Here is a 23,022-nt window from a genome sequence, read left to right as displayed (position 1 = left end):
TTAACTTAATTTTGCATTCTCAAGCACAGTTTGTATTAGGCTTGATTTACATCTGATATTATTAATCTAGTGATTCACAAACTGTGATCTAAAGTCTTGCAACCCTTGAAACAAAATTGTGCTGATAAACTTGTCTTTGAGTGGAAATCATGAGAAACAAATGATCTTTTACACTGATCAGTTTATTTGATTTAAACCATTGGTGTACTCTTTTTCAACAAAAGTTGTTAACATTTTGTAAACAAGAAATACACACAATACACTGCATTTAATACATAAATAAAAAATAACCTCCTAGTTTATTTAAAATCAACAGCTTAACAATTATCTAAACCCGAGGCAAGTTACTTAATCAAAGAAAAATAAACTCTGTCATATCATTTACTTTACACATCATTCATTTTCAGTCCACTGAAAATGACCAGGTTTAGCAATTATAATTTTATGACTAAACACAATGACAACATCTACTAAAATGGAGTTGCTGCATATTTCTGGAACATGCGTCCAACATGAATAAATTATGAAACTATGAAACTAGTTGCATATTCTTGTAATTGCATTCAAGTATACCTGACTTACCCATGTACCCGTCTCATCATCAATCAAAGTCCTCACCCTGCGCAACAAAAAACACTTGAACTTGCAAAACCCAAGCTAAATGTAAACTGATACACTGCAGTTACATCAGTTGCTTTACAGTATTAAACATACTGAGCTCTACTGCAAACTAAAATACGTATACAAAATACAAAATAAAAGGCTGAAAATTCAATTAAATTATTCTACAGCCTTAAAAGGATAAGACTAAACAACTAGAGGCAGAATGTTATTAAACTCAAAGGTAAACAATACAGATGACTAGGAACAAATGAACATTACAAAAATAATTTAAACTGTAATGTCTACTCTGAATTTGCAGTCAAACTCGGTTAAAGGCTCTTTTAATATCTCGGTTATTTTAAGTCACCAGTAGCATAAGTTACTGTAATCTTTTCTTAATTTTCTACTAGTAAAACACCATATACTATCCTCCTCCTTTATACAGAAACATTTTATTTATTCATTCAAAAACTTGTTAAAATCTTTTATAAAACAGTAAAACATCACAGGTAAATGCATAATGTGAAAGAAACCTTTCAGTTCCAATTTGATTCCATAATACCAAAGCACAAACTGGAAACAAACCTTACTAATTGGAGCATCGACGCTTCCTCAACTAAGCAACCTGTAATGCAGTGTTCCATTGTGCATTTAACTCACAAACCTTAAACATGATAAAATCTATGCTAAGAACTGTACTTTCACTACTTAAGTTAAAAACATCCTACTGAATATGGCTCTCAGTGTAGCAAAAACACTGAAATACCGTCATCTAACCAAAGCACGAATTTAGATACGGTATGTAATGAATATCTAAGGCTGCATTACTAATTACTCTACAAACAAGAAAATTGATATGCAATACTGCCTTTAATATGTGAAATAAGCTACTGTGTTTAAACACCTACTTCTCTCCAGTCAGAAATTTAGAAAAAACAAGTCTAATGATCATATTTACCAATCAAAGGGATTTTCATTACAAAACTGAAAAACAACTGTGAGTACAGTAGTGGTAAAAATTATATGGTTACAAATTATATTATACTCTTTATGAAAAATTATATACATCTACAGTACACTTGCACTATACACATTTATTTAGACATGATCAAAGGACTCTCATAATCATCACAATCATCATTATCAAGGGTTTCAATAAGGAGTGGTTTCAGAATATCTTTATAATTACTTATTATTTATGTTAGGCTTACTTTTCATTCATGTACACTTGTAACAACTTATAAAAGAATATGTAGACAGTATCAGGAAACAAGCATATTTATCTGTGAAGGGGAGGAGGGTCTGAGGGAGTCAGTTGAAATGTTGTAGTATACATTTTTTGTCTCATTCATCAACAAGAGAATATAACAAGCACGTCGAATGCAAGTGTACTTTACAGTAGTAAAATAAATACAAAAAAGCTAACAATTTCTTTGATAGTATGGTTTGCAATACAACAGAAAACCTTTCATTAGAAAACTCATGAGAAAAATAGCAGTTACGTACTCATAAAGTCATATAGTTCAAAGACACTGGAATCTCTTAATCCTACACTATATTTCATTTGCCTTTATCAGATCACACCATATCACACTGGAAGTTAAAGGCAGGTAAGGGTATAATAAGGAGCACATGCAATTTTTATTAATCTAAAGTACACCTAACACTAATATGAGGGTCCACTGAAAATGAAAACGTAAACTCTCTAAGAAAAAATGATTAATTGAAGTAGTTTTCCATCAGTCACCCTCATTGAATGGCACTGATCCTTCAGCCTCTTCCATACTAAATGACTTTTGAAGTGACATAGGAGACTCATAAAACTTTGAGGGCTGGAACATCTCACTTTTCATATGTTTATAAACAACAAAATTATGTCAATTTCATCAGTCTGTAAGCATTTCTCATAAAACTGCAAAAATCATAAACAATAAAAAAACAAAAGTATCATCTTTTTTATCATTACCATAATAATAACAATAATAATAATGATAATAATAAATATAGTATGCTGCAACAAGAAGCTAGACATACCTCAAAGAATGTGTGATACACAAATCCACAGAACCAACATATCATGCCTGTGATTGGTCATATTACAGCACATAGTTGGGAATCTCTGGTTATTTTCCCGTGCTAAATATTGTTTGTAACCATTATCACCATCCAGTGGTATCATTTTAATTTTATATAAAAATGCTGACTTTGCTTTAAATAGTGAGTACGTACCATATTAAATGTTATAGGTATTTAGATCAATATCAAATAAATTTACTAGATGAAAGACACATGCCTTTGCCTTATAAAATTCTTCTAATTTATGAGGACTCTTTAATCACGATTAATCCTCCTGAGTGTAATGAAAGCTTCTACACATTTGTTGTGAAAAACTATAAGCCTCAAACCCATTGTGAACATTCAAGGAAATCTCTCTTTATTTTTCTTCTACGGTCATGGATAAAAGTAGGGGGACAAAATTATTTTGCCTATACTGTACTAGTTTAACATCCTTTTCTTGAAAATTTGATCTTTGCTTGAAGTTTTGTAGCTATGGTTTTTCTTTACTGGTCATGTGATAAAAAAAATGCACATGACATATGACTCACCTTGTGGACATAGGTCAAAGTTATGGCCTTTATATCACATTACATATTCAACTTAATTTTCTGACCAGCGTAAGAAAACTTGGGAGATTCATACTAAGTAAATTTCAAGATTAAATAAGCTGTGCCTATCACATGACTAATCACTTGCAATATGTGGCATTCATGTATTCTTATACAAAATAATTTGCTATTAGAAAATTCAATACCCAACACCACATAGTAGCCAAAACATCCTCAATATACCACTGCCTCACATTAGGAGCCCACAGAGGCTTCTTCATTTAATGGTACAAAAGTACAGTAATTATTTACCCTGGTTTATATGATATTATTGTCATAACAGTTAAACAGATCTGGGGATATGACTGATCATCACAAAGCAATGTCAAATATGGCTCGTGAGATATAAAAAAAAAATTCTGGGAATGATTATGTATGAAGATGAACTGTTATTCACATCATACAGTGGAAATTCTTTATCTGAAGTTGATACTAACCTGAAGATATCTTTGTACCAAACAGACCCAAAAAATGCCTTCAACAGCAGTTTTTTAATGCTTTTGTTGGATTAACAATTAGCAAGAGCACTGTGAAATACTAATTCTTTTTACTTCAGTTCAACAACCTGAAACAAAATTTTCTATATCCTTAAAAGCTCTTGTATTTAATAACTATGAACATTATCCCCATATAACTTGTGGACTTCCATCTTGTAGGCACATTGTAACTGAAAGAAAGTTTTAATTTTCTTTTCTTTTATGGTTTGAATTTGGTCTCCCTTGCAAGTCAGCAGTTGTGCAACACCATGGCCCCAAATGGTTTCAAATTTTCCATGATGAAGTATTGTATACGTATAGCATTACTGGAATTTGAGATTTTTACTTTATAAAAGGAATTATCAAAACTTATCTTTAAAGACTAACAAGCACTGTTTTGGAGTTTTCACTCCCTACAAATATCACATAGGCCTCAGAGAGATGATCCTGGAGACTAGTAGCCACCATGGTTGAGATGAGCCAAGGTTTTTTCATCAATACTGGATTCATCCATATATTCAATGGCATCATCTGCAGGGCTTTTGGTGCACTGGATTGGGAAATAGAAAATATCATTTGTTAAAAAAAAATGTTAAATTAAATTTCCATAATAAACTTTTAGTCTTTCAGGCTTAGCTTGAGGTTTGTCTTTTAAACACATTATGTTAAGCCTGTAAACTGAAACTTAAACTTAAAAAAACATCTAAATAAAAATATTTAGAAGAAAAACACATTGTATACATTTCTAAGGATTTGCTATATCCTGTAAGTATATAATCCACAGACAAACTAATTTCCAATAAAAAAACTGAAATATATTACAATTCTATCATAAGCACAACATAAATGAAACATGGGAGAGTATCATGGAAAATACTGATACCATACAAATACCCCAAGGTTTAACAAGTCACGAGGTGAAGTGTGGTCCTATTGACAAAGACTGCAAATGGGCATTATTCAGTAACTCGATTGTCTTGTATCATATTATGTACAAAAATATAAATACGTTATTCAAATTTTCCATGCCAATTTTATACTTATAAAACTTATAAATGTACTTCAGTAGCTTAACTGACCCTTTCTGCAGGGGTATCAATTTTGAAGAGTGCAAATGGGTTTCACATCTTGTACAAAAGTAAATATAATACATTTTTTGTACAATTTTACACATAAGAGTACAAAAACTTATAAATTACTTTAAAATTAAGCATAAAACTTCTGCATGGTTTCTCAAGGATTTCGCAAATGTCACAGGTCTGTGAAAAAATTGTATGTGACAATTAATTAGGTTCCAATTGAAAATTTGCATGTCTGTGAAATCACACAACTCAAATTGCATAAGAGCAAAGTATTATTGTACTATTTAACTGATAGTAAAAATTATTTCTCAGCTTTTAAATTCTTGATGTATACTGCATAGAGTTACCAAGACCTGACATTCATCCATACATCGACTGAGAGTGAAATCTGCTGCGTGTTTCCTTAAATTTTATCTATGTCAAAAACTTTGTCAAACCTTCACAAAGCAGTTATGGTATCCAGAAGTACCATGATGAGATTTAAGATGGAAATATACCTGTGTCTTGGTTTCCAGATATCATACAGTATTATTCATCCTCCTAAATCTAATGTGACTGAGGCAGAAAGTTTTTCTATGCTGTTTATTTCTTTTGTGATTCAAATTATGTATTGATATCTTTCAAAATTGGATTCTTATAGTATGTATAGTATTGAGTTTTTTAGTTCTCTTTCTGTATATCTTGTAATTATTTCTGTAGGTAATATCTTTGCTTTAAAATAACTAGAACTCATCATTTTTACTTTTATTTTTGTTGCTTTACTTTTTAGAATATACTACCATAAAGTAAAACTATAGTTCACCTTTAAAATAGCTTGTTACCCATATCTCTGCACGGCTACTGCTTTACTGGCCACAGTGTCAAATATCATGATTGAGAAATATATTTTTAATCTTTCTCCTTATTCTTTAATCAATATTAAATGGTATAAACTACAATAAATTAAATACTGGATATGCAGTTCATTCTAGCTTTGCATAAAAATTGAAACAATAGTACTTTATTTTACACAAATAGTACAGTTTTTCTGGCAAAGTACAGACATTTTGTTTAGTTTTTGCCTTACTCAAACTTATTTTAACTTATTTTGTTTTGCTTTTATAAGTATAACATTAAATCATAACTTTTCACCTTCAAAATGACACTTAAACCAGTAATCTAGCAATAAGACAAATAAAACTGAATGCATACATGGTCAGCAAGAGAAGAGCAAGCTTTGGTACAGTAAAAATTTGTCAAAGGCTTGAATGTGAAAGGGTTAATTGTGAAATTGCTTGCCTCATTCTGAATCTCCAAATGAGGTATATAATTATTGATCGTTTTACACCAGACAACTTAGGAACCACAGTATACCATCTTCCGTGTTTCATAGGCCATAGCTGCTTTATTGAAAACTGGTGTAGTAAACCAAATAAAAAAAATTTAATACAGAATTACCTATTCAGTGTAATCAAACTTTGTTACTACTGTTGATACTCTTCTTTGTAAATCTGTCTGACACCAAAGTCCAGGTACCTAACATTCCAATTCCTCTGCTGTTTCAGGATATGCCCACTCCACTGTTTTGTCAACTACCACCCAGATACTGACAGCCAATCACAGAAAGGTTCTTTTCCATTGACATCATATGCACTGCATTCCAAGCTATGTTAACAGATTAAATAGCAGACTGCTTTTGAGCTACCTATGAAAAAGTATTTTGCAGTAGTGCAGGCAGTTCCCGGTTAACAGCAGAGGTTCTGTTCCAATGGCATGACGATAAGAGAGAGTTGCCAATAACCGAAAATCACCAATTATCTGTGTGTATCAGCGCCAATAACTGGATCTCGGCAGTGATAACTGGACATCAGCACCTTTGTTAGGTATGTATCAGTGCCAATAAATGGAAATCGGCGCATTTCGGAGCTGAAAATTGCATTGCTTGACAAGCCCCATAAAACCAGATCGCTGATTACTGAGGCCTGTATGCCTGTCTTATATATATGAAAAGAGAATTTTACTTTTACTTAAAACATGCTGCAAAGGAAGACAAAAGTTAAGTAGTACTAAGGAGTCACTGGGGGAGAAGTGTGTCTGCCAGAAAAACTCTCCTTGGGTACCTGGCTTTCACTAATAAACTAAGGGACAAGACAACAGAACACTGGGAATCACTCAGAAACCATGAAGATCGTAAGAACTTTAATTATTGTTTCCACTGTTGCATTGCTTATACATATAGCTCTTGCCATCATTGTTAGTGTGAATTATGTGATAGTATTAGGTTTAGCATGTGAGTTTTTTGTAACCACTAGTTGGTAATTTTGTCCAATGTTTCCTTTTCTTATTTACATTTATTAAATTAACTTCATTTTTGTTGGGCATTATGACAGCATCCATTTTTATCATTCCTCTATATACGTATACCGTTAATTTTCAACTAGTATATCCATCAAAATGCTCCACACTTTACATATGGCAAGGTTCTAAACACCAGATTATATACCTCCTCTACACAGAACACATGAAAGCTGATATGCCACATTAATCACAGCCAAATCTAAATGGTTTCCCTCAGAGGCTGACTGACCTTGTAAAAAATTACCACACATGTACATATAACAGTATACAGAGCATATATTTACCACTAAATCAACTGGAAATATAAAATCAATTCAATATATAAAATAAAGTTTTTCTAAAATAGTGTTAATCTTTACACGCATCCACCACTCATGTATGCCCACATTGAGGCCCTCAAACTTCCAAAGACAGGCCACTCATCTGTCTAACCAATAGAATAAGATCAGTAGTAATATGGCACATGAGTCATTGGTTTTCTGAAGAAAAAAAAAAAAAAAGACTGATTCCATATTATAAAAAATTCGGTTTATTTCATTACAACCACATCACTTATGTGAAAGTTCTGAGCAGCTAAATATCCCAGAGCACTCAAATAAGCTCTTGGAAATTAAGAAGGCTCAGGAACCAAGGCTCTGGAAGCTCAGCAGGATTATTATATGAAAAAACAATCCCATTCAGAGTACATACAATAGGTGCTGGCATTTGTATAAGACCTAGAAGCTAATAATCCTAGAGATCTAAGTCTCTAAGTTGCCGTCCATGAATGGGTGGGATGTTGGAGAATAATTAGATGATGATTATTCCCCTGTGGGAGACCTAATATGATGATTGTTCTCAAAAGATACAACTTGGCCCACCACTACTACTTGTCATCCCATAAATATGTATCCATTTCTTAGGTATTACATTCCTACAAGGTAAATTTGCAAACATAGGCTGATTGGTAACTGATATACTCTGCCATCTGACACATTGTAAGCTCTGAGTATGACCTGCCTAAGCCAGCAGAGATAGTATTCTTCTAAACTTTTTTTTTTTTTACCAACCTCTCGAAAGAAACAATTTGAGGGTGGTGGACCCTAGAATTTTTGATTGCCTAAGATAATGATGAATTGGTCTCACCAAATATAGTAGTGAGTTTTCTTAATATAGCAACAGATGCTAGAGAAAAGATGAAAAAGGGTGCTGTCGAATGGCATTGGCTGCCTGGACTTTGGTTCTTCATTAGAAAGTTTACTGACCTGTCTCAAAGATGCAAATGCCGAGAGGGCAATTTTGTAGCCCTAAATGACCCACATAGATAATTTCTTATTGCACAAAAGGAAAAGAACATGGAGATGACTGGATTAACATCCCTTTTACTCTGCCAGTAACAGAACTGGTTCCATATCAAAGAACCAAAGATAATTTTTCAAAGCTGGGACATAGAACATAGAAGTCCAGGGATATCAAGGAGTTCCCTTTCCTAATGGAATGACAAACCAGTCACTGTTTCTGTCCTGAAAAGTTGTTTGATGAATAAATTCATCCCAAGGGCTAAGATTAATGACTACTTGCCATCATTCTGTCATCTTCAGGGCTAGAAAGAGTTTACTGTAGACCCAAGCTTTATTGTAGACCCAAGCAAGTCCTTCTGTACCTTATGATCACCAGCTTCCATAGCATCAACTCCACTTTGCTGTCTGGAGCATGAAACGTTTTTAGGAGTTCTGACCACAAACATAGAACCCTTCCTGCTGCAGTGCAAATGTGATAATTTTGTCCTAAAAAAAAAAAAAAAAAAAAAAAAAAAAAAAAAAAAAAAAAAAAAAAAAAAAAAAAAAAAAAAAAAAAAAAAAAAAAAAAAAAAAAAAAAGACTCGTCTTCTAATAAATTCCATCAGCTACTTTCTAACTGTGATTTTTGCCATGGTCTCCAGAATTTCTGGAGACAAGCCTCCATCAGCAAAAGACTAGTCTGAAGGGAGAATACTGACCCCACTATCATTTGGCCAACTTAGCAGAGAACTTTGCTTAATGTCATCTGCTTACCTGAGTTGAAAGTGGCTGCTGTGTTCTCCCTGGGGTCTACCTGTTGATAGTAAATGGACGGGAAACGTAAGAGTTTACTGTAGACCCCAAGCGAGTTTTCTCTATCTCAATTATCACCTGCTTCTGTAGCATCATCCTCTGCTGTCCAAAACCTGAAACCTTTCAAGTTCTTACCATAAACATTGAAGCCTATCTGTTGCAGCAAAAATGTGGGTGTGCTAGAAAAAAAGGAGTATGTAATTAGTCTTATAATAAATTCCATCAGTTATTCTAATTGTAATTTTTGCCATGACTAAAGAATTTCTGGAAACAATCTTCCATTAGCAAAAGGATAATCTGATGGGAGAATACTGACCTAATATGCATATGGCCAACTTAGCAGAGAGATTTACTGTGTCCTCTGCTTTCCTGGACTGAAAAGGGGATGCTATATTCTCAATGGAGTCTACCTGTTGATAGTAAAAGAACAGGAAGGTGTACCTGGCATCTGGTACTACCTGCTATGATACACAGTTTGTCCAAGCCATGGACCTCTCCAGGCCTGCATTGACTACTTTCTGAAGGGGACTGAGATGCTTCTCATGTTGGATATAACTACTCTGCCTGAAGTTGAAGTCAGTTTGTCAGAGTTGCCATGACAAGTTCTCCATGAGCAGGAGATCCAAGAGCTCTCTCATCGATAAGTCCCACTTCTTCACAACAATGAAAGCCAAAGGTAGAGCACCATCTGTATCAAGTAAAACCACCATCTTCTTTGCCTCAGTGATATTGTCTGACAACTAGGCTCCCTACAAAAGCCATAATCCAGTGGTTTCTGAAGCCTAGTCCTGCCAGTTTGCCATGGCCAACAACTCAAAAGAAATTACTCTCTTGTGGCTGATTTCCATCAGATAAAATGTGATTACCTTCTGTCACAGACCAAGGATGGTGCTTCTGTAAGCAGCAGCTCTGGACAAAGGAGAACATTTGCATGCAATGATCCAGCAATGTAATCTTTAATAGTACAGTATAACTTTACCCTACATTTTCACCTGAACAGTGTCCAACATAGCCTCAGCCAGCTCATGACCATAAACAATGGCTGATCGGATCTTGGTGCTGTGGCTGACACCACACCTTCCATGTTCTGCTGCCTCTCTATGCCAAAATACCCAACAAATCTAATGTTGCCCATCCTAAAATGAAGAATCATTCTGCAAAATGAAGATAAAATCTGCAGTTTCATTGCCAGAAGAGTAATGGATTTCCTTTCTGGAGTAAAAGAATATCTTCTCTTAGTCCTTTTTAACTAATCCCTAGAGAGGCTAAAAAGGAGAGGTCACTCAACGATACCAGCAAGGAAGAGAGACCCCGTCTTTGCCAGACCCCACAATCTTCCTGGCAAAAGAATGTTCATTGCACGCTTCCATATTCTGGACACGGTCATTTCCAGATGAGGGCAAGGATCAGATTTTGAGCTGTCTTTCCCTTTGAAGACCCCTGGTCAAGTTTGCTCCCAAAATCAACCTGCCTTTGGTTGTAAACATAGAAAAACGAATGTTACCCTGGTTAGTTTCTTGATTGTTTACAGATAAGCAGTTGGTCTCTTACACACTTCTAGCTGGTTGTCCAATTTAGAAACTGCTGGAACTTGATTCCTTAGGGCAGGCAACCAAAGTGGTCAATGTCTGTATGTTGCACTTTGTAATCTTGCTAGTATGTCATGTCTAGTAATCTTGCTGTAGAGGTCAACTGGCTAGTCACAGTTATGTCCTCAGGCTGCAATTGCAGCCCTAGCACTGCTACTTTGGGTACTAGGAGACTTGAGACTTCCACACTTACCATCCTTTGAAGCTTCCTTAACAAGAACAATAATGTTGCTGTCCTCTGTCAGGGTGATAGGTTCATACTATAGCTACTGCCTGGTTGTGGTTGTGATCATTGTCATGGTGATGGGCACATTCAAGCCAGGTAAATGAGGTCCTCAATTGGTTCAACAGTCATTACCAATACAGTCACAGTATAAACAGCTGCCCACACTATGTAAAGCTAAAGTTTTACTGGGGAAACATAAATCAGAACTAGAGTCCCTTCAGAAGTATACACTATTCCTTTCAAGATCTCATCAGGAGGCTGGTTATTAACCTCTGCCTAAACTATAATAGTTATTAAGTTTAGGGAACACAATGACACTCAAGCAACTACACACAGGATATCCTCAAGCCTGGACTGTGATAGAACGATTAAGTCATATCTTAACTGCTGCTGCATCATGTCCTGAAGTAGAGAGAAAAGCTGACTCTTCGGGGAAGACACATAAGAATCATAAACAGTAACAGAATCTGTCAGTGGGAACTGGGACAGACTGGGCTGGCCCATGCTGGACCAAGTTGCAACAATCTGGTTGACTGAAACATCATCTAATTACAGGCATTTCTGGAAAATGCCCACTTTTAGTATCCGACACCTACGTATTCTGGTTACAAATTTTTAAAAAATGGATTTGTCGGAATAAAAGCAAAATTACATGTTTCCAATCAATATTTGCTATATGTAAGGATAAGATGTAAAAATTATGCGTCACTTATGAAAGGTGAGAAGGCTGTACAAAAGCAAATTAGATGAGGAATAATTAATTAATGAGTTACAAATAACCCTGAATATCGGCCAATCTGCAGTGAAGGAAAAAATCCATGGAATTCTGTGAAGTTGTAAACATAGCGTTGTAAACACAAAAATTGAGGCAGGTGGCTTATGGATATCAGAGACTCCAGATGTCACATCTACCATGCTGCTATTAATCTGCTATCAGTTAGACGAATACAGTACCTGGAGATATTCTATGACCACAAACTAGAACATTAAAAAGAAAGGTGGGGTTGTGATAAAATAAATTACTATAAAAATATGTCATGTATAATTTTTAAAAAATACAAAGCAATACCTGATTGAATGCTATCCGTGGTACGTTGATCTGTTCTGGATAAACCCATGGCTTTAAATTGGGGTTGTTTTGCATCTTCCAGGTTATGTACTGTATGCTTGCTTTATGTAATGTCTTCACCATCTGTAGATGTTGGTGTTTCATTAGTAAACAGAAAAATAAGTTAAATCAAATAATTCTTTCAGTCATTTGCAAAAAACTTCAAATTAGTTTTGTTTTCAAAAGTTATTTAGAAGTAAAGTAGGTAATTTACTTCAAAGCTTCATTGTCAAAGACCATTCGACAAAACCAAAATGAATGCAAGAAAAAGAAGTATGGTTTACCAAGTTAAAAGAATATCTGAATCAGATTTTACAATTCCCATAGGTTCTGCAATACTTATAAATATCAACTACTCAAGGCTTAGAATAATTACAACCACTTCAATGGAAATTAAAATAACAAAGCATGCATACATACAAGGAGTGCACATAACAGTCCTTGACATATGTGACTGTTTACTTCTCTTAATCTTAGTAAAGTAAGAGAAAAATACTCTTTAACAAGTCAAATTTCAGCTAATTAAAAAAGTCAGCACCAATCATCCACATAAAAACCACTTGGGTTACTCATTGACAAATGGAGTCCAGTATATTCCATGGATTCTTTTCACAATAGAGTACGCATATGAAAAAAATGGAAATGAAAATGAGAAAATTAACTACCACTATCAAATTTAGAATGAGTTACTCTAAAAATATTTTTTATCCAACTATAAATTGAGAAAGAAAGTTTATTCAAAATAGTAAGTGCAGAGCAATTGTGCATGCATAAAATCATAGCACCATAAAGCAGTAAACACTAAAAATAATTAAAACTTAGTACAATACACATGAAAAACAATATACTCTATACGTACTGTAGTATCATCTTCAAAACATTTCCATAAAAAAGTGACAAATAATGAATTCTTACAAAATGAATGGAGGCTAAAGTTTTCAATGGCATCATGCTACCTCGCGAAGACTTTATGACTCATGTACTGATTTAACACTTTTAGTACACATAGCACTGTTACATACATGTATTTTTTAGTCTGTTTATGAGAATTTGAATATGTACATGCACATATGTTAAGATAAACTATGACTGTGTGTTTGCTCTCTCACTCTCTCTGCATTCTTTATAAAAAATAAAATCAGAGAGAGAGAGAGAGAGAGAGAGAGAGAGAGAGAGAGTGCTATTTAACTTCTATAAAAGCAAAGACAAAGAAGTTTATGGTTTTTTTCACTAATTGCATGATTTTTTTGTGCATCTTACATAATGTAAGTATTGCCAGCTAAGTAGGTCCCCTTAATATATTTGGCTACATTTTTGTTAGGCTAAACTATATACAGTACTTTCTGAAAGCAATTCATTTAGCAAATATTTCTTTTAACTGAATGATAAGTAAATTAATAGACATTTAAATGAAAGAGAATGACACATAATATGCTATTAATTACCATACATTATAAGGTATTATGTACTGTAGACTATAAGCTATGTGAGTTGCTCCAGGATACTGTGCTGCGTTGGCTTTATGCCAATTTCTTAATGGATTCCATTACTTACTGGGAGGGGCAGAGCCCCAAACCATCTATTAAATAGATGTTTTGGGGATCTGGACTCATAGACAGGCAGCAAAATACGATAAGTAACAAAAAACCTGTAGCATACCCAATAACTGAGCTTTGAAGATAACCAAGTTAGCAATAAAGCCATATAATTTTAATTTTAAGCTAAATTGTACTTTACACTTATCATCCAATTCAAGACATTTATCCACAAATGCAACAATTCTAAAAAAACACCAAGTAAAATCCTTCACAATAGTGTAGCTTATAAGTAACAGTTTGAAAAGTTGAGGTCTGATAGGCTGAGGAACTACAATAGAAAACCAGAGAATTCATTGAAAAAGAAAAAAAAAAAAAAACTGAATGATAATCCTAGCCTCAGTCTAAGAATATACACATTGCTCACTGTTGCAGACCATGAATAGTGCCTGTGATCCCTGCTGAGGATCCAGAGATTTATCTGTGCATGAACAATGATGACTACCAGCTTCTTGCTCTTCCTGAAGAGCACTGTCATGTCTTGACATTTCCCTGATCATGAATAGGCCAAATTTTGAAAATGCATTTGTTGTGAAATAAATAAAAGTGTTATAGTACCTGCTAACAACTCCATATCACTGTTAGTTGGTTATAAAGCAATAACTACATTACCATTGAAACAGCAAGCTATGTATGAGAAACTAGAGGTAGTCTTATCCAAAAACAGTCTCCCCAAATGACTGCAGAAACAAGCGGTGATGGCTGGAGCATGTGTGACCAATCTCATAATCACTATATATTAACAATTAAGCCTTAATCTAATACTATAAAAATATGCTACGGCAGCAAGCATATCTTTAAACTCGTTTTGGTTACAGAGATCTGTCACTTGATGGCAAGTAATGACAATAATTTGATAAACATTTTGTTACCTGCAAATGAATCCTCTGATAGTACTCTTGAGATGGGTGGTTTTCATGCAAATACATATTCACCTCCACAATCTCATTTGGTTTAATGAAATGTGTCATCCATTTCTAGGTGCAACAATGAATACCAAAACATGGAAGAATATACAAAAACTAAAACAAGAATGCTTTGTCTTGAGACCTAAAAAGACTTTGTAATGTTAACCATGCATTTCCAGCTCAATGACATAAGCTGTGGTCCTTAACAACAAACCCATTACTTGCAATTACCCCATTTTGTGCACACAAAATTGTCCCTCATATTTCAGTCCCTTCTAAATAAACAGCTGCTAGTAGTACTGTGCATACACAGGTAGATCCTCCAATCTCAAGCAGCTAGAAGGGTCAGAATTCATGCATCTGCCTTTCAATTTACAATCATCATCACTTGTGCTTTTCTGTCAGTTTTCTACTTTTAGGAATTTCCCTTAATCACTTCTATTCCTTGTGAAGTGATTAGCAATCTTTTCCTTGTCTCCAGAAAAAGAGTTGAACATACGTAACACCCAATTAGCAACAGCAGAGCTACCAATTAATCATCAACCAGGTTTCCTCTAGTCCCATGTGGTTTGTCAAGAATTTTGTACATGTTTTCTTTTCAATTTATTCAGAGAGGAGCTAGTGCAGTTATGTTTAAGTCTCTCACATTTAGGTTCTCTAAACAAGAGTATGGTCAATGTACAAAGAGCACAGTGTCCACTGCCAAAAATAATGTGCTCGTTTTTAGTAAGTTTCAATCACACTTGTTGGTAAGGTAGCTAACTGAAAGTAACCATGCTGATCATTTTTTCAAGTTAGGGTTTGCTTAGTTCACTGGTAACATTGGGTTTTGCTTTTCATAATTAAATTTAAGTTTCCTTGTTAGACATATTCTGTACTGTGTAAGTCATACTACTGTACCATACTCCCCACCATAATTGCATATTTGCTTGTTTCACTTGTTACTAGTGATTAAAATAGGTTCACTTTTGGCAGTTCATTAATTTTAAATACTTGCTTTTATGGTATTAAAGCCATTAAGTGCTACTTTAGTGCTGTATAATTTATTTTCTGTATCTGATCTATGTAAAGATATTAAGTTTTCTCAGCCTTTTGTTGTTATTCACCATTGGAATTAGATTATTAAATAGGTGAGATAAGGTTCTTTACAAGCAACCCACAATCTTCTGGTAATTTTAAATAATCGCCCCTCAACCTAGTAGTACGTACTACTTTCAATTACACAGTGGGAAAGCTCACTTTTTGCAATGGTGTAGTTTGTTAAAGCAGAGGGATGTGATGTTTTCCCACCTGATATGTTCAACCATGCTTTGCAGGTCACCCAAAAATTTCTAGACCAAAGTTGCGCCTACAAACTTTAGCCGACTACTTTGAAAATGGTTTTGGACCCCTCCACATAAGCAGGGTAATACGTAGGTAGGTGATTTCCCACCCAAAAACTTAATCGACATACCTACCCTTAATCTTCTGCATTCTCTTTCATACTCTACCCCTCCAAATTTTCGCTTTTGCTGTTTAAGAGGGGTTCAGGTCGCGAGGTGCTTATCTGGCCTTGTAATTGAACCCAGGAACAGGATATACCGTGAGGTCCCTACTCACTGCAAAGGCCACAAGCCTAATGACTGAGAAATATGCAATGTAGGGAAAGAATTGAGTTGTGCATATGGGGTAAAACTAAGAGGCCAAATTTGTTCAGACTGACAAGGTCCACCTGAGCTTAGATGGAAGGTCATATAGTATGTGTCTTTTTCCATGTAGTATACTCTAATGTTAAAGTACTTAAATCAGGGGCAAAATTAAAGGAAATGACATCCATTAGACATGATGACAATGAATTTTAAAATGATATTGTTATTTTACAATAAAGTTTTGTACATACTTACCTGGCAGATATATACTTAGCTTACGTCTCTGACGTCACGACAGAATTCAAAACTCGTGGCAAACGCGACAGGTAGGTCAGGTGATCTACCCCATCCGCCGCTGGGTGGCAGGTGTATGAACCAATCCCCCTTTTCAGTCATATTTTCTCTTCCACCTGTCTCCTGAGGGGAGGCTGGGAGGGCCATCAATCGTATATATCTGCCAGGTAAGTATGTACAAAACTTTTTATTGTAAATAACAATATCATTTTGTAACATGAACTTTCCTGCCAGATATATATTTAGCTGATTGACACCCTTGGTGGAGGGAAAGAGACAGAGCTAACAAGGAAAAAGGGGAAACAACATCTGTTGTAGGATACTAACAAACCTTGGTTCTTACCTGATAAGGCTGAAGACTTCATAGGTACTGTCTATTAGTCTGCAAAGCCTGAAGAGCTACAGCGAGGGCGTGACCTACAGCTGAAAAGACTCTTTGGGTCTACCGAAGGGATTTGATATCCGCTTACTCAGTAGAATCCAAGTCGGATCATGTCAATGGGGATTCGCCCTCTTAAATGACAGAGCCTGACCACTACCAATGCAGGGAGCTCTAGCACAAACAGATCACCTAACCATTCTAATGTTAGCAATACGAATAGAAAGAGATGCCTACCCGCATCCTCTTTCAAACAACCATAAAAACACAATACAAACAAAAAGGGAAAATTTTTTTACAAAGGATATGCTTCAGCTCCCTGCCCCAGCACCAAATCCGCCGATACGTACGGGCCTAACGCGAAGCACTTATCGTAAGTAATCTTGACGTCTCTAAAGTAGTGGTTCGCGAATACTGAATTGCATCTCCAGAATGTTGCTTTCATCAGATTCTGGAGTGACATATTCTTGTTGAAAGCCAAGGACGTAGCAATGGCTCTTACCTCATGAGCCTTGACTTTCAAAAGCTTTAACTGATCCTCACTGCAAGCCAAATGTGCTTCCTTCACGAGGCTTCTAATAAAGAAGGACAAAGCATTTTTAGACAATGGTCTACTGGGATCCTTTACAGAGCACCAAAGTCTGTCCTTAATGCCCTTAAGAGACTTCTTCCGCTGGAGGTAGTATCTTAAACTCCTCACAGGGCAAAGAGTTCTTTCTGGCTCTTCCCCTACCAGGGGAGCTAAGCCTGGAACCTCAAAACTCCTTGGCCAAGGATTTGAGGGGTTCTCGTTCTTAGCTAGAAAAGAAGGAAGGAAGGAACAAATCACGGAATCTCCTTTGAAACCTACCCTTCCTTCTAGAGCATGAAGCTCGCTAACTCTCTTGGCAGATGCTAAAGCCAAAAGAAACAGAGCCTTCTTCGTAAGATCCTTGAAAGAAGATGACTGGGATGGTTCAAACTTCGAGGACCTCAGGAAACGAAGAACCACATCCAGATTCCAGCTTGGAATTTCAGTCGAGGGTTTCTTGCAAGTTTCGAAAGATCTTAGCAGATCATGTAGATTTTTGTTGTTGGAGATATCTAGGTTCCTGTGCCTAAACACAGCTGCTAACATGCTCCGATATCCTTTGATGGTTGAAACTGCAAGACCGCATTTTTCCCTGAGAAAAACCAGGAAATCTGCGATTTGGGTCACAGAGGTACTGGAAGAGGAAAGCTTCTGGTTTCTGCACCAACGGCGAAAGACGTCCCACTTCGACTGGTAGACTCTAAGGGTAGAGGGCCTTCTAGCTGAGGCGATAGCCTTCGCTGCCTTAGCTGAAAACCCCTTCGCTCTGACAAGACTTTTGACAGTCGAAAGCCAGTCAGATTGAGAGCGGGGAGGTTTTTGTGATACCTGTCGAAGTGGGGTTGTCTGAGCAGATCTACTCTTTGTGGAAGAGCTCTTGGAAAGTCCACCAGCCATTCCAGTACCTCTGTGAACCAATCTTGGGCCGGCCAGAATGGAGCTACCAGCGTCATTCTCGTCGCTTCCGAGGCCGCAAACTTTCTGAGTGTTTGACTCAGAATCTTGAATGGAGGAAAGGCATAGACGTCCAGACCTCTCCAGTCTAGAAGGAAAGCATCCACTGACACTGCTCCTGGGTCTGAGATCGGGGAGCAGTAGAGGTCTATCCTTTTGTTCTTTGCTGTCGCAAATAGGTCGATATGAGGTCTGCCCCATAACCTCCACAGGTCTTGGCAAACTTCTGAGTGCAGAGTCCACTCCGAGGGGAGCACTTGATTCCTCCTGCTCAGGAGATCGGCCCTGACATTCCTTTCTCCCTGTACGAACCTGGTGAGGAGAACGATCTTCCTTGCCTGAGACCACAACAGCAAGTCCTTTGCTGTTTCGTACAGGGAGAAGGAGTGTGTCCCCCCCTGCTTTCTTATGTAAGCCAAGGCTGTGGTGTTGTCCGAGTTGACCTGAACTATAGCATTTTGGACGTGGGGCTCGAAGGCTTTTAACACCAACCACACTGCCATCAACTCTTTGTTGTTGATGTGCCAGGACACCTGTTCCCCCTCCCAGGTGCCTGACACTTCTCTTGACCCTAGGGTCGCACCCCAACCCGTCTCCGATGCGTCGGAAAACAATACTTGGTTCGGGTTTGGCATGTACAGAGACAGACCTTCTGCAAATCGGAGAGGGTCTGCCCACCACAGAAGGTCCTTCTTGATTCCTTTTGATATCATGAAGGAGAATTCCAGATCTAGAGAGAGACCCCTCCAATTCCGGTAAAGGAAGAATTGGAGAGGTCTGAGATGCAACCTTCCTAGAGAAACGAATTGCTCCAGCGAGGAGAGTGTCCCCAACAGACTCATCCACTCCCTCGCTGTGCATGCATCTTTCTCTAGGAAGATTGTTAGTTTCTCTCGGCAACGAGCAATCCTCTCTGGTGACGGATATGCCCGAAAATCCGGAGAAACCATCCGAATCCCCAGATATATCAGCTCTTGACTGGGGATTAATTGTGACTTCTGGAAGTTCACCAGAAGCCCCAACGAACTTGCTAAAGTAAGTGTCTTTTGTAGGTTCTCCAGACATCGTTCTTGTGAGCTTGCTCTGATCAGCCAATCGTCTAGATAGAGAGAGAGCCTCACTCCCTCCAAATGTAGCCACTGCGCTACATTCTTCATTAAACCCGTGAAAACTTGAGGGGCTGTTGAAAGGCCGAAGCACAAGGCCCTGAATTGGAAGATCTTCCCTCCCATCATGAATCTCAGAAACTTCCGTGAAGAAGGATGGATAGGCACATGGAAGTAAGCGTCCTGAAGATCTAGGGACACCATCCAGTCCCCTGGACAAAGAGCCGCCAACACTGAAGAAGTTGTCTCCATGGTGAACTTCCTTTTTTCTACGAAGACATTCAGGGCGCTTACATCCAGAACCGGTCTCCATCCTCCTGAGCTCTTGGGAACTAGGAACAGTCTGTTGTAAAAACCCGCAGAATGAGGATCTTTCACTAGTTCTATCGCCTCCTTCTCCAGCATAAGATCTACTGCTAGAGAGAGGGCTTGATTCATGATGGGGTCCTTGTACTTGGCTACCAACTCCCTCGGAGTCGTCGACAACGGAGGTCTTGATAAGAAGGGAATGAGGTAGCCTTTGCGGACAATCGAGAGTGACCAGTTGTCCGCCCCTTTCTGGGCCCAGACGTCGGCAAACTTCAGTAGTCTGGCACCCACTGATGTCTGGAGAACTTGAATACTACCTCTTCCCTCTGATGGATCTAGAGAAGGTCTTCCCTCGTTTAGCGGGTCTAGATCCTCTAGAGGAAGAAGCTCTGGCAGGAGGGACTCCTCGAAAGGGCTCCTGCCTAACTGGAGTCTCTCTCTTGGTTTTAGCCTGGAAAGAAGTGTGAGGCTTCCTGGTAGACTGGGCTAGCATGTCCTGTGTAGCCTTAGCTGAAAGGGCACAAGAAACATCCTGAATGATCTTTTTAGGGAAGAGTTGAGGAGAGAGCTGAGAATACAGGAGAGAGGCTCTCTGAGCATGAGATACTGATTTCGTCAGGAACGAACAGTAAACAGATCTTTTCTTGATTACTCCCGCTCCGAAAAGGGAAGCTACTTCACTCGATCCATCTCTCACTGCCTTATCCATACACACGAGAACACTGATAAGATCCTCAGGTGAAATGGAATCCGGGGTCTGCGTCTTCTTGGCCAAAACGCCCAAAGACCAGTCTAGGAAGTTAAATACCTCCAGGACTCGGAACATTCCCTTCAACAGGTGGTCAAGCTCATTCATCCCCCATGTCGTCTTAGCAGACATGAGGGCAGAGCGTCGAGAGGAATCCACCAGTGAAGAGAAGTCCGAGTCTGCCGAGGAGGGAAGAACAAGGCCCAAGGGTTCTCCCGATTCATACCAGAATCCTAGCTTTCCAGTTAGCTTAGAAGGAGGGAAAGAGAACACCGTCTTCCCTTTCTCTTCCTTCGAAAGAAGCCACTCACCAAAACCTCTAAGCGCCTTCTTCATAGAGATTGCAGGCTTCATCCTGACACAGGATGAAACCTTCGAAGTTTTCGAGGTCGAAAATAACGATAGAGGCGAGGGCGGGGCGACAGGAGAAAGGGCGTCTCCGAATTCCTGAAGCAACAGGTCTGTCAAACGCTTGTATGAGGAAACGGAGGAATCTTTAGGAATTTCTTCTTCCGAGGGATCCTGTTCTTCTTCCGCCGAAGATCCTTCATGATCCTTACGATGATAGGCTGTCTTGTCCTCAGCCGAGAGTCCATCCTTGGAAGAACGTCTGGAAGAACTCTGACATCTAACCGGGGAAGTCATAACTTCCGTTGAGATTCTGCAAGAAAACTCCTTCTTGTCAGGATGAGGGCGTACTCTAGGCTCTTGGCGCCTAACGAACGCAGGGCGAAAATCTGGCGAAGAGCGCCTACTAGGCGAAATGCGTCTATCAGGCTCCTGGCGCCTGTCTAAAGGAGAGCGGCTGCCTGGCGAAGAGCGCCTGCCATGCGGGAAGCGCTTATCAGGTCTTGGCGCCTGCTGCGAGGAGAGCGAATCTCTGGCGACGAGCGCCTACCAGGAGAGAAGCGTCTGACAGATTCCCGGCGCCTAACTCGAGGAGAGCGAAAATCGGTAGAAGATCGCCTTGTAGGAGAAGAGCGCCTACCAGGCTCTTGGTGCCTGCTAAGCGAAGGGCGGCTGACAGGAGAAGAGCGCCTGTCTACCGAAGGGCGTCTGGTCACAGGAGAGCGGAAGCCTGAAGGAGAGCGGCTACCATGAGAAAAATGCCTACCAGGCTCCTGGCGTCTGCCAGCGGGAGAGATCCTGTCTCGAGACGAGCGCCTGTCGGGAGAGGCTCGTCTACGGGAAGCATGCCTCTCGTCCGACAGAGAAACGATGTCCGCAGGAGAGCGCCTGTCCGTTGAAGAGCGCCTCGTACTACGATCCAATCCTGGAGAGAGGGCGGTTACTGACGAATAGCGAAAACCTGGAGAAGAGCGCCTGGACTTCTTTACCGGGAGCGAGACGTCCTTCCTACGACGAGAAGTCACAATCAATGAGTCAGCCAGAGCCGTAATCTGCGCCTGCAGACTAGCCAAAACACGTGTAGGAGATTTAACAAAGTCCTTCACGGGAGACGCAGCTCAATCCTTACTAGGAGAGCGAAACTCCAAAGAAATCCTCGGTTTCTTCACATCCAATCCAAGATCTTCCGAAAAAACTTCAGGGCTGGAGGGGAGAGCGGAAGAAGCCTGCCAGGCTCTCTTCGACGGCCGAGAAGCTTCCGAGGAGCTCCAACCACGATTGGGCGAAGGAGAAGGCGAAGATGAAGACGAGAAGCATTGCCGTAAGACTTCTCTCTTGGCGCGATCCAAGGTAGCCTGGGAGCGAACATCAGGCGCTACCGAGGGGACGCCTGACCGGTGGGGATTCTCCCTAACCTTCCTGCAGCTTTCGACTTTCCTCCTCCACTGGGTCTGGGAGTCTGGAAGAGGTCTAAGCCTAGAAGCATTAGGGAGCCGATCAGACGCACCCTCCACTGCACTGGGATCACTGCACAAATCACTATCACTCTTACCTTCTAGCACTTTAATTTTCAACTCCATGCTGCGAATAGTGGCTCTCATAGTGTCCACCTCCGAAGGCGCATCTTCGGGTTCGATGCAGGGAGCAGGGGCTGAAACTGGTAAAGGCGCTACGTCTACAACAGGGTTATCAACTTCAAACTCGCTAGCGCGAGACCTACTAGAACTCCTAGATGAAGCTTTCCTAACCTTGTCCTTCTCAAGCTTTCTTACATAAGAAGAAAGCGCCTTCCATTCTTCTTCATTCAATTTTCCACTTTCATTACAAGGGTTAATAAATGAGCAGTCATTCCCCCTACACCTCATGCATACTGTGTGAGGGTCTACCGCAGCTTTCGGTAGCCTCACCTTACAATCGCTAACAGAACAAACTCTGAACATAGTTGATTTCTTAATCTCTAAATCAGACATAATGAAATTCCAAGAATAATCAAAAGAATAATAAAAAACCGGTCCACAAATCG

General features: G+C 38.7%; 1 protein-coding gene across 3 annotated transcripts in view; it reads right to left on the bottom strand.

Moving 5' to 3' along the window:
• Positions 1 to 164: 164 nt before the first annotated feature.
• The window catches only part of LOC135198082 (START domain-containing protein 10-like), a 146,533-nt gene continuing 123,675 nt past the window's right edge, over positions 165 to 23,022 (bottom strand). For all 3 annotated transcript variants that reach the window (XM_064225506.1, XM_064225505.1, XM_064225507.1), the window contains 2 exons: positions 12,121 to 12,243; positions 165 to 4,295 (listed from right to left, as the gene is read on the bottom strand). In XM_064225506.1, the coding sequence (XP_064081576.1) occupies positions 4,200 to 4,295; positions 12,121 to 12,243 (219 nt within the window). In that variant the 3' untranslated portion in view covers positions 165 to 4,199. The remainder of the gene's footprint in view (positions 4,296 to 12,120; positions 12,244 to 23,022) is intronic.

The sequence above is a fragment of the Macrobrachium nipponense genome, chromosome 21 (assembly GCF_015104395.2).
Source record: "Macrobrachium nipponense isolate FS-2020 chromosome 21, ASM1510439v2, whole genome shotgun sequence".
In the NCBI taxonomy this organism is placed as follows: domain Eukaryota; kingdom Metazoa; phylum Arthropoda; class Malacostraca; order Decapoda; family Palaemonidae; genus Macrobrachium; species Macrobrachium nipponense.
Note: the sequence above shows the minus strand (reverse complement) of the source record. Positions and strands in the feature narration are given on the sequence as shown.